General features: G+C 47.4%; 1 protein-coding gene and 1 long non-coding RNA gene across 2 annotated transcripts in view; both read right to left on the bottom strand.

The window, feature by feature from the left end:
* Positions 1-12,153, bottom strand: part of LOC110341067 — a 31,652-nt gene extending 19,499 nt beyond the window's left edge. The window contains exon 1 of the long non-coding RNA XR_002382960.2: positions 11,893-12,153. This is a non-coding gene — a long non-coding RNA (uncharacterized LOC110341067). The remainder of the gene's footprint in view (positions 1-11,892) is intronic.
* Positions 3,650-4,489, bottom strand: LOC101835497 (lymphocyte antigen 6E-like). The gene has a single exon (XM_040738396.1). It carries the CDS (start codon positions 4,378-4,380, stop codon positions 3,970-3,972), a length of 411 nt encoding a protein of 136 aa, XP_040594330.1. The 5' UTR covers positions 4,381-4,489; the 3' UTR covers positions 3,650-3,969.
* Positions 12,154-12,890: the final 737 nt, after the last annotated feature.

The raw sequence follows: 12,890 nt of genomic DNA on the forward strand, positions 1-12,890 counted from the left end.
GGGAGGATTAGATAAATAAGAGAAAGGAAGTATAAATGATAAATAGATAATAGATGACAGATACAAATATACATCATTGATAGACAGGCAATGTGTGTATGTACAAATTCACACACACACACATATTTAAAAATCAAATGTCAACTCTTCAACTAATTTACCAATTTTAATTCAGTTTAATCCACCAGTGTATTCTGTTCCCCATGGCAGGATGAAGGAGCAGCTAAGTAGTTAGTGGAATAGTCAAGAAGGAAGGTCAGTTTCTACAACTTACATCATAGCCCTTAAAGCACAGCCTGGAATCCACAGTTCTGAAGCAAAAGTGGGTTGAAGAATGGAGCCTTTGAACCAGGACTTACTCAAACGACCTTGGCAAAGGTAGTCACTCTGAAGGCCCAAGAAAGGAAGAGACAGCTGTGTCTGTAGACAAACTTGGCTTCTACCTCAGTTTGTGGCTGGCTCTCCTCATCCCTGTGCAAAGCTCTTTCTGAGGGTATTTTGAGTCTCTGTCTCTGTCTCTCTCCTCACTGCTGTGACAAACACTTGAGTAAAGCAAAGTAAGGAAAGGGAGCATCTTTTGACTCACAATTTGAGGGTACAGCCCGTCATGGTAGCAGGAACACAAGGCAGTCTGTCACATTGCATCCACACTCAGGAAGCAGAGAGAGATGAACGCTGGTACTCAGTCTGGGATTCCAGCCCATGCTATGTTGCTGCCCACATGCAGGGTGGGCTTCTTCTCTCAATTAGCATACTAGAAACTCCCTCACAGACATGCCCAAAGGCTTGTTTCCATGGAGATTTTCAGTCTCATCTATTCATCTATTTGGCAATCAAGATTAATCATCACAATTACCTTCTGCAAATACATCGATGTATTATTGCCCAGCAATCGGGAACACTTTCTGAGATATGCTATTGTCAATGTGCAAACATCGTGGAATGAAGGCTACAAGGTCACCGGGTAGCAGCATCTCTTGATAGTCCTTTGGTCTGTTGTTGACTGACGCACTGTGTTCAGCTTGCATAAGTGATAATATATGATTAGGTGGATAGTGTTTCTTCTCTTTTCCCCACTAGATGTGTCTCCCACCCTCCACACTGTGGTGCTCATTCTTTGTCACTCTGGCCTCATGGCCACCATGCTTATCCCTCCATTCCTCTGACAAAGAATACATAGGGGGCTTCAGTCTTCCTGGTTCCCAAAACAAGGTGAGGTCAAGCCCTGCTTTCCTGTGTTTCTCACAAAACCTGACTTCCCTTAGGACTGATCTGCATGGGAGTAACTGCTGACCCACTGGGCCACCTGGCCCCTGGGCTACTGGGCATATGCTATGCTTTGACTCACCACTGGATTGCTCTCCAGAATGCCTCGATCCACATTCCCACTAGAAGAGCCCAAGATATATTGCACTACCACCCCCAACCATGCATCTCCCTGACAATGGTTATAGTAGCTACTTTGCTGTTGTCATAAAACACCATGATCAAGACAACTCTACAAGAGTTTATTTTGGTTTACAGTTCTAGAAGGTTATAGACTGCAATGGCAGGCAGGGGCAGTATGGCAGCAGGTGGCAGGTATGTTGGCTGGAACCTTGAACATGAAGCAGAGAACAGACTGGAAGCAGCATGAGTTTTAACCTCAAAGCCCATCCACAATGATGTACTTCACTTCCGGGACCAATGCCGAACCTCCCAGATCTCCCAACAGAGCAACCAACTGGAGACCAAGTGTTCAAATGCCCGAGTCTAGGGGCATTCTTGCCCATCTGATGGATTTGCAGGCACACTTCAGTGTCTTTGCTGGGAAGGCTGAGATCCTCCCCCCGCTCACACTTCTGACTTCCCCTTCAGTGGATCGTCTATTTGCTTCTAATGCCCCCTGCTTTTCCTCCCTGATTTTTGAGAGTCCACATGCATTCCGTAGACCCCTTTGGCCTCATCATGTAAGTCACAATTTGTGGCTTACCTAAGGTAATTTGGGATGGTGACAGTTGACCTCAAAAAGTTGACCTCCTTACCCTCCCTTCCATGCCCTTCTGCTTAGGACTGCCCCCATGCAGTCTCAGGAATGCAAGCACCACTAGTTGCTCCTGGAGTCCCCACTGTTTTCAGGCGGAGTGACAGCCCACTCCTCTCTATCTCTGGAACCTCTCTGAGATTCTCTTGGGAAGCTGTGGTCCCGTGCTAATTTGATATCTTACCTACAGGCAGAAGACAGCATGCTACATGCCAATTTTCCAAAGAAGAAAAATTTGGAGAAAACATTTAAATACTTTTTATGTGTGTGTGTTGAAAGTATATTAAAGTGTTTTCCAGGGAAAACATGTAATTATTGTGTTTGCCACATCTAGCAGCTGAAAGCTGCTCTTCCTGTTTTCTCCACGTCCTCATCATTTTCTTGGTTGGTGGCAGACCAAATTACCACTCAGCAGCCCTTGCATGACGCTTGTAACACTAAATAGAACACAGAGTCGCAGCAACAGCTCCATAGCATTTTGCCACAGGCTTGGAATGGGATTTGAATCTGAATGGAAGGGAGCTCAACCAGACCCATCTCCTGACCTGTGGCTCATTCCTTTGGGGAGGACATCTGCTACCCATAGCTCTACTCCATTAGGAGCCATGGAAGAAAGGGGCTAGCATCCATGTTTTATTTATATTATATATGCCTGTGTGTGTGAGTGCATACACACATGAATTTTCAGTGCCCATGGGAGCCAAAAGAGGGCAACAGATCCCTCGGAACCGAGTTACATGGTATTTGTGAGCCAGCTGATGTAGGACTGAGAAGCAAGTTTCTGCTCTCATGATTGAGCAGCAAGTGCTCTTAACTACTGAGCCCTCTCTCCAGGCCAGAATCTATGTTTTTAATGTCTCAATGATGCCAAGGGCAGCCCAGATGATTGAACCCCTGTTGCCTATTGCACAGCCCCACCCTACCCCCAATTATAGTGTTCTGCCTCCTGGCTCTGTTTGCAGAGCTTCTGGTTAGCAGGTGTGGAATACTGCCTGGTCACAAGGCACACAGACTGGTTGTTCATTCATGGGCTCTCATGCCTCTTTTAGAATGAATGCTCTTTCTTTAAGACAATGTTTTAAAGTTCTTTCCTGGGGAGTTAGATGGAGCTTTATTTTTTCTGCAGAGCTTAAAAAATATTTTCTTGCCTTCAGCTTCTCTCCCAAGCATCAGCTGGCACAAAACTCTCCCTGACACTGTCTTCTCTACACATATTGAAGATCTGTTGACACCACCAATAAGAAGTCGCTGTCAACTGATTAGCTGTTTTCAGACAATATATCTCTTTCTGTCGCTGTTGCTTTCTGCTGGTTCTCTTTGCCTCCTGTTTTTGGCAGGTTCACCCACACAATGCTTGAGTGTAAAGTTATTTATTTTTATCCTTTTTGAAAATTTCCATTCTTCTCTGAGCACTCATGCTTTTTCTCAATTCCAGAAGATCTTCACTCTGTTCTCTGAACAGCGCCTCTCTACCCATTAAGTGTGTGTTGGACTCTCCAGACGGCTCCTCCATACCTCAGCCTCCTTTCTCTATTTCTGACTCTAGGCTCTGTCTAGCCATTGGGCTTGTGTTAGAGTTCTTTATATTTAAGCTATGTTTTTTAAAATTTCATAATTTTTTTTTCACACAGGTATATATTCATTTGGGTAGTTCCCCCCCTTGTCAGTGTGTCCATAGGACACACTGTACTGACCTTGGTACTCTAAGACTCTGAGGAAGGATTTTACCCCTTTCCTGGTCCCCAAGGGAGGTTACAGGGTTGGTTCTGGACACAAGAGTAGCTAGTCCCACTTCAACAGAGCAGATGTGGAAGCATTTGGTGCTTAGCCCTGATGTTGAAAGAATGTGGAGGGGGACTAGACACACTCAGAAGCTGAAGGCTCCTAGGGTCCCCCTAGCTTTTCTTCCTGAACTGGGGGAATACGGGGAGCATACACGGGGATGGTCAGGGGCCCAGCTGCAGCAGAGCCAGCAAGCTGAGCAGGAGTCCAAGGCCCAGGAGTGGGACACTAGCACGAAGTCCGAGGCCAGCTGTGCTGATATTGCAGAAGGAATGCCGGCAGCAGTAGCTATTCACAGATGCCACACCTAAGTTGACATTGATGTTCTCACGAGGGCAGATCTCGGAACAGCCCTTATTCAGGGTGTAGCCAAGGTTGATATCCCCAAAGCCAGCAGTAGCAGATACTGTGACACAGTAATTGTCTGAGCTCGGGCATACAGTTGGCCACAGGCATTTCAAATTGCTCTTCTGGTCGGTGCAGGAGAAGCATACCAGGGAATGGGCTTGCTCCACACCCAGAAGGGCTGCCAGCAGTACAGGCAAGAAGACCCTCATGCTGGAAGAGGCAGGCATCTGCTGAGGGCTCACAAGCCAAAGAAGCCTGCTCCGGGCGAAGCGACCCCGAAGAGCTCCGGAAACCTCAGGTCCTGGAGATCGCCGGAGTCTGGAGATTCCCAGGCAGGCGGGGGCGGGCTAAAATTTCATAATTATATTGAATTTTCCATGCCACAGGAAGTTTGCACTGGAAGGGTGCTCTGCAGCAGTAGCTACTTGAGTGACACACACATAGAAGGGCATTTGTCTATGTGTACCTAGGTATGCATGTGTGTACATGCATGTGTGTACATGCATGTATGCATGTAGTCGCAGACATTAGAGATCAACAGGAACTATTGTCTTAGTTAGGTTACTATTGCTGCAATGAAACACCATGACCAAAATCAAGCTGGGGAGGAAAGGGTTTATTTGGCTTACTCTTCCATATCACAGTACATTACTGAAACAGGACAGAACAGAAATTCAAACAGGGCAGGAACTTGGAGGCAGGAGCTGATGCAGAGGCCATGGAAGGATGCTGCTTACTAGCTTGGTCCCCATGGCTCGCTCAGTGTGCTTTCTTACAGAATCCAGAACCACCAGCCCAGAGATGGCACCACCCACAATGGGCTGGGCCCTCCCCTATTGATCACTAGTTAAGAAAATGTCTTACATCTGGATCTTATGGAGGCATTTTCTCAATTGAGGTCCCCTATCAAGTAACTCTAGTTTGGGTCAAGTTGACATATGACTAGCCATCACAACTGTCCACTTCATTTTTTTAAAGACAAAGTCTCTCACTGAGACCTGGAGCTTGCTGAGTAGGCTGGACTGGCCAGCCAGGAAGTCCAGTCTCTGCTTCTCCAGAGCTGGGATTGCAACCATGAGCCTCCATGCCCAGTTTACATGGGTTCTGGGGCTCAAACTCAAGTCCCCATGAAAGCCCTTTACAGATTGAACTGTCTTCCCAAAGAGGTTTTTTTTTGTTCATTTTGTTTTGTTTTGAGCAAATTTATCCTACCACTTCTGGAGGTTTTTAGGCATGTGAGCTGTCCATGCAGACTTGACAGTGCCTGAACCTGGATTATGTTATAACTCAAGGCTTATTAGATTTGACCTTGAATGGGCCTCCTAATGACTGTAATCCCCTATGCAATACAGAAGAGCAATGGTAAATGTGTTTGATGATCCAAGGGTCTATGGTAACAGGGACTTGGTCCCAGGGTGGCTCTATTGGAAAATGGTAGAATCTTAGGGAAATGGAGCCTGAGAAGCTAGGTCACTGGGATGTGCGCTTGCAGGGTGTGGTTGTCTGAGAATGGGCTCATTATATTTGAATGTCTAGTCCTAGTTGGTGGACTCTCTCTCTCTCTCTCTCTCTCTCTCTCTCTCTCTCTCTCTCTCTCCCCTGCTGCCTGTTGGTCAGGATGTAGCATGTAGCTCTCAACTGCTGCTCCAGTGCCATGTCTGCCTGTGTGCTGCCACATGCCCTGCCATGATGATAATGGACTAACTCTGAAGCTGTAAAGCAGCCCCAATTAAATGCTTTCTTTTATAGGAGTTGCCATGGTCATGGTGTCTCTTCACAGCAATAGAACAGTGACTCAGACAGAGGGGATTGTGGGCCTCTGTTTGTCTCTCTGTCTTCCTGTGTGGCCATGTAAGCTTTTTGTGAAGACTTATTTGTAACATGCATTCTTCCCTCCAGCCTGGTCCCTGAGCCATATCAGTCCCAAATGAGCATACAGAACACTATATTAATTATGAAGCTGTTGGCCATTTGCTATGTTTTTTATGGTTAGCTCTGACTTAATTATTAACCCATAATTACTAATATATATTTTTATAAGGTCTTATCTTACCGAGGACGCAGTCTCATGCATCTTCTCTTCCTAGGATCACATGGTGACTCTCTACTCTTGACTACATTTCCCAGAATCCTCCTTGACTCCTAGTCCCACATATCTTGCTTCCCTAATGGCCAACAGTGCTTTATTTATCAACCAATAGGACAGCATATACACAGAAGGACTTCCCCCATCACTTATTGACACTGCCAATAAGGTCTATCAATTGTTTAGCTGTTTTCAGATAATATGTCTCTCTTCATAACCCTTAGCCTCCTGATCCTGCTGACACGCATGCACGCACGCACGCATGCACACGGCCTTCATCATTGTGGCCTCTTTCCCTAACTTCTGCTCTCTCCATTCCTCCCCTTATCAGGGAGAAAATCTGTGTCATGTTGTTGGGACTTTCTGCCAACAATGCTGTGAGCCAAGAAAATCTTTCCTTTTTATAAAGTTGGCTGCCCCAAAGTATTGTACTGTAGTAATACAAAGCTAGCTAATACAAGGTGAGGAAGATTTTTCAGAGGATTAAAATAATGAAAGAGTCATGAATAAGATTGTTTGTAAGCAAACAACAGATATTAATGATAGTTTTATGAGACGATTCAGTGATGTTGTCCCAATTGAGAAAATAAAAAGACCTTAGTTTATGGGGAAACAATATTAATTATAATTTTACGAGTATATATTCAAGTGATACTGCCATGAATAAGATGACTAAGAAGGGTTGGAGAAGTAGCTCAGCTGTTGGGAGCATTTGTTGCTCTTGAAGAGGATCAGAGTTTGATTCCAGTACCCACAGTGTGGCTCACAATCATCCATAACCCCAGTGTCCCTCCCCCACATTAAATAAATCCATGTGAACCGAAAAATTAATAAAACAAAATTAGAAAGAAGACTAAGAAGAGTTTGATTTCCAGTTGAATTCAAATGTCACCTCAAACTTAGTTGTCATCTCTTACGAGTGGCGGGAATGTGCTGAGGAAGGCAAGACTCAGGTTCACACCTGGTTCTGCCCACAGGCTATGGACACTCAATCACCCCCATTCCTCAGTGGCTTCATCTGGAGAGTGAGAATGCTGGCAATACTCATCTTCCTGGAGCTGCCGGCAGGTGGAGTGCCTGAGCCCAGGGGTAGGACTGAGAGCCATGCCTGGCACACGCAACCTGCAAACCAGAGTCACTGTGAGCTCTGAGAGGCCTCTGGCTTGCTTTCCTGACTAACCCACCTGTCCCTTCGCCAAAACTGTACTCATGCCTTAGGTCACTCTTCTTGACTTTGGAATAGGTGAAAGTCTCTTAGATGGGACACAAACTTCACACTGTGAGCTGTCACCAGGGGAGGACTTCCATGCCACAGCAAGAGAAGAACATGTGTGTTCAATTCTAAAGCACATGAAAATCCAGGGAGGATGGGGTGGAGGGCAGGAGCCAAACAAAACATAAAGTTCCATGGGCCGTGGTAACATGGGTAGGGACAGCCCCTATGACAACCCTAGCTGGTGACAGCAGCAGGAGGACTCCCAGGAGCTATCTGAGATCCTAGCTGCATAGCAGCAGCCAGAACTGAGAACCCTGGGTGCGAAGGCAGTCAGACTCTTACAGCAGTGAATGCCCCCCCACCTCCACCCAACTTTCCATGCCTTTCCACACCTTTGACTGCACGGCCCCCAGCAAGCAGATCTGCCATCATTCTGACAGTCAGGTGCCTTCTGCCTCATGGCTGCTGTGGCAGCAAGAGGACTAAAGCACTATCCTCGCTGATAGAACCCACTCAAGAACCCTGAAGGCATCACTTGAGAGCCCGGGGCCATGACTGGAGGGCTCTGGTCAGCCTAGAAAGCAGGCTCTAAAACTGAGCTCAGGCTCCACAGCAGGCTGCTGTGGCTCCGTGGCAATCAGAGCCAGAACTGATGGGAAAACTGCGTGTTGGGGGGGGGGTCCTCAATTTTCTCCTTTCACTTTCTCCACTCTGCTGCAACATTGAGGGAACGGGAAAGGCGACAGAACAGTAGACCTCTTGAGAACATATTCAGGTTAGGTTGGCTTTCTTAGCACATTCCTGATGGGTCACATTTCATGCCTCATTTGCATGTACACACATCTAACCAATCAAGATCACCAGGTTCTCTATAACAAGGGCACACAACATCTCCCCCAGTCCTGTACCATGTTGGAATCCAGCTGTCTCAGCTGACTGCTCCTAGGACTTCCTTTCCCAGAGTAGACCCACAAAACACAACCTCAGGCAGAACTCCTCTCCAGCTTTCACTGCCCTGCTCTTCCCAGGCGGGAAATGTGTTCTTGCCTTGAGGGCTCGTGAGATCAGCTGCTTTATCTGAAAGCAGGCAAACCCACTCACTCCCAGGAACTCAGGCCTTCAGGGTCTGCCAAAGAGGGGAAACCCGCCAGTCTCCCACTCTCATCGCTGTGTGCTTTCTGCAGACTTGCTCTGCACAGGAGGGCTCTAGGCCAGCATCCCGAGAGAGACCCTCCAGTTCCTCAGCTGGCTCCTTGAAGCCTAAATAGAGGCAGAGGCTAACACAAATAATACCAGTCTTTTGGAGGCTCAGAGTTTCTGCATTGTCGTTCAAGTTGTTATTTTCCTAGTTGAGTCATTACTCCTTTGCTGAAAGTAAAAAAATCTCTCTGCTTTGACTTTTTGTTTTGACAGGGTCTCGATATGTATCCCTAAGCTGGCGGCCTAGAACTCACTATAGAGAGCAAGCTGGTCTGGAACTCACAGCAATCCCCCTACTTCTGCCTTCAAAAGACTGGGATTAGAGGTGTGTGTCACCATACCTGGCTGGAAGTTCCCCTTGTTTTCCTGCTACTGTCAGCCCACTCCATTCTTGGAGGGAGAAAGCCACAGGAACCAGAATAGGAAAGCTGACTGCCACTATGGAGCACACAAGGACCCAGCTTCCAACTGACAGCCTCAGTAGCAAGGGCTGGAGTCGTGGAACAGCCAGATAGTTAACTACTGATTGCTAATAATGACTTTAATAATGATGATAATTAGCAAAGTATTTCAGGTAGGTGTTGGATTATAACACACAGTACAGAATGCATATCCACAAGTCAAAGCCAATGCAAGTGACTAAATGACTCTCCAGGGACAGCAGACTGATCTTGCAGACTCATCTTCCAACTTAGATAGAGACTGTGCTATCAGGAGAGTGACTTCCCCAAGTTACAGTATAGAAAGAGAAGAGTTTCTTGGGCAGGGAGAAGCTTGGCAAACTCTACCTCAGGCAGGTGATGTCAGCATCCACACAAAAGCGCAGCCTGGTCCCAGTCTACGTGAAAGGCACCAAGTAAATTCCATTCCAGGATAGCATCCCTAAGCCTGGCCACACTCCTCATGGTCAAGGTCACCATACAAGGGCAGTCTGAGAAACTGCCGTAGGAAGTGGGAGCCTCCACTAGCTGCCATGGGGGTGTGGATGGGCAGACTGTGGGGTAGAAAAGTATCAGTGGGTAAAAACAGTAAAGCTGCAAAGATGGGGGCTTCAGCTCACTGCCTAGCAACACAGGACCAACCCCCCAACTCCAGGACTCCACTGAGACTAGAAGCAACTGCAAAAGCATGGAATTACTGACCAAAGAGCAGTGACTATAGCATCAGCCTTTGCAGAAGGCACAGAGAACCCTCAGAAGCTGCTGCATAGACACAAGGAAGGCTAAAAAAAAAAAAAAAAAAAAAAAAAAAAAAAGGATCAGGGCTGTGGTGAATCACCTATTATTTCAACACTGCCTCAAGTTCCTCACCTACCTGGATTACATAGCATGAAACAAACTCAAAAGGAAAAGAGAGGCACGAGGGGAAGGGAGGGAGAGAAGGGGGAAGGAAAAGGGAGGGAGGGAAGGAAAAGCAGAGCAATGGTGTCTTAGGGTTTCTGCTGCTGTGGTAAACACTGCAATTAAAAGCAACCGGGGGAGGAAAGCATTTATTTGTCTTACACTTCCAGGTCATATCCATCATCAAAAGAAGTCAAGACAGGAACTGGAGGCAGGAACCAAAGCAGAGACCATAAGGGTGCACGGCTACTGGCTTGAGTCCCATGGCTTGCTCAGTATACTTTTTTTTTTTAAATAAAACTCAGGGTTACCTGCCCAGGGATGGTACTACCCACAGCGGTCTGGACCCTCCTACATCAATCATTAACCAAGAAAATGCATCACAGACTTGCCTACAGGCCGGCCTGATGGAGGCACGTTCTCAACTGAGGCTCTTTTTCGGGCGATTGAGTCCAGCTTGTGGAATCAAGTTGACAAAAAAAAAAAACCAAAACAAACAAAAACCCTAACCAACACAGGAGAGAAGAAGGAGGGGGAGAGGAAGAAAGGAGAGAGAGAGAGACAGAGACAGAGACAGAGAACCCATGCTTAGTCTCCAGTACTGCAAATGAGAAAAGAGATAAAGGAAAAGAGGGATTGGGGATATAGAAGAGCTGGTTAGTTGGTTACAGTGCTTCTTTAGCACGCCAGAGGCCCTGGATAGCCAGCACTGCATAAATAGGTGTCTTACTGTTCTATTGCTATGAAGAGACACCGTGTCCAAGGCAACTCTTATGAAAGAAAGTATTTAATTGGGGCTGGCTTACAGTTTCAGAGTTAGTTCATCATCATCGCAGCAGACAGACATGGTGCTGTAGAGTAGTTGAGATCTACAACCTGATCTCCAGACAGAAGAGAGAGAGAGAGAGAGAGAATGAGAGTGGGCCCAACATGGGCTTTTGAAACCTCAAAGCCCACCGCCCCCACTTACATACGTCTTCCAACAAGGCCACACTTCCTGCTCCTTCTAATCCTGCCAAAGAGTTCCACTCATTGGTGGCTAAGCATCCAAATATATGAGCCTATGGGAGCCATTCTATTCAAACCACCACACCTGGCATGGCGATGCACACCTGTAATTCCAGCAGGGGGAGGCGGGAGCAGGGGACCAGAGGTTTAAGTGTGTCTTCCACTACATACTGAAGGGCAGTATGGGCTCCGTGAGATCCTGGGGATGGGGCTGAGGGAGACAAAGAAGCAGCCCAGCTGAAAGTGTGAGAGCCCATTTTTCAAAATCCCCATAGTGATGAAAAGCAGCTGAGCCATTGCGCGAGCCTGAAGGCTGGAAGGGCTGCCGAGGGCTGGAGCAGCTGTCTGAAGAGATGGAGGAGATCCGGTCTCACAGATGGCGGTTACCTGCATGTGCTTACCAAATCCATTGAACTGTGTGCTTAAAACAGGCACATTTTATATTGAGAACATTGATTTGTTTTCGTTTTTCTTTTTTGGTTTTTTAAAACAGGATTTCTGTGTGTAGCTTTGGAGCCTGTCCTGGAACTCACTCTATAGACCAGGCTGGCCTTGAACTCACAGAAATCCATCTGCCACTGCCTCCCAAGTACTGGAATTAAAGGCATGTGCTACTACCACTCGACAGAAAACATTGTTTTAAAAAGTCGGCAACAAAACAGCAGAAGAATAAAAGTCTAGCTGGAGGTTGGCATTGTGGTGTACATGTGTAATCGTGGCTACCAAGGCCGAGGTGGGGGATGTCTGACCAGTCCCCATCTCAACACGTTCAAGCAGGTTCAAGTGTTGAACACATAGCTCAATGGGACAGCTCTTCCAATCAGTTTCTGGTCCCCGGTACCATTAAAATAAAGTAAAGGCTAATTGAACTGCGTGCTTAAGCACTCACCTGGAAGCACTTCTGATGCAGGTCTGGCTCCTGTCCTGCTCCTTGCACTCGGTTCCTTCACCCAGAGCCTTTGCTTTACCTCTTACAGTTCTGTCGATGCTGAGGACTAGTCGGAGCTCCTGTGCCGGGCAGCCCTATCGTTTGTCCTTTCCACAGTCCAGACAACACGATGGGTCTCAGCTGGCTTCCAACTCCGTCTCAGTTCCAGAGGCTGTTCACAACCCACGAGGCAAAGTCCAGATGGCATTACCACATTTCAGCTTCTTGCCCCAGCAGGTGGGGACCCAACCCACAACCCCATCGTAGAACAGTCGCCCCTTCCTTCCACTGTCTTTTAAAAAGTTATTTACCTGCCACGTGATTGTGCTTAACTAGGTTGGCATTTGAGTGCTACATGGGGTGGGGGAGATCAGAGGACAGTGTTTTGGGAGTCGTTCTCTCTTTCCACTATGTGGAACCTGGGGTTGAACTCAGGACATCAGACTTGGCAGTAGACAACTTTATCCACTAAGCCATCTTGCTGGTCCCCTCCTACTGCCCGGATCCTGTCTGCCTCCAACCTGTAGGCCATTCTCCTTCCTGCCGAAGGGCAGTCTGCACATCACCAGCCTTGGCCAGTTATGCTTCCCTCATTTGTCACCACCTACCTACTGGCCTTCCAAACTTCCAGGCCCCACTCAGAGGGTCAGCAGCTCCCAGAGTGAACTCAGCCCTAGAGTGCAACCAGGAGGTGGCTTTGACATGTCTCAATCTGTAGACTCCCCTCTCAGTGTCCCACACTGTCCCACAGCCCTAAGACCCTGGAACAGGACAAGATGCTCAGTTTCCCTGGCCCACCCCTCAGCCTGGCACCAGTCCCCTATCTTAGAGCCAGTTTCCTCCAGGCCCTGGCATGAGTCGGGATCGTTTTGCTCTCTCCCCTCCCCTACTTTCCCTGCTTTAGCCTGGCACACCTGGCAAACCCTTCTCCTTTCAGCCTACACATCCCTCCTTGGACC

The sequence above is a fragment of the Mesocricetus auratus genome, unplaced genomic scaffold (genome assembly GCF_017639785.1).
Source record: "Mesocricetus auratus isolate SY011 unplaced genomic scaffold, BCM_Maur_2.0 Super-Scaffold_100676, whole genome shotgun sequence".
Lineage (NCBI taxonomy): Eukaryota > Metazoa > Chordata > Mammalia > Rodentia > Cricetidae > Mesocricetus > Mesocricetus auratus.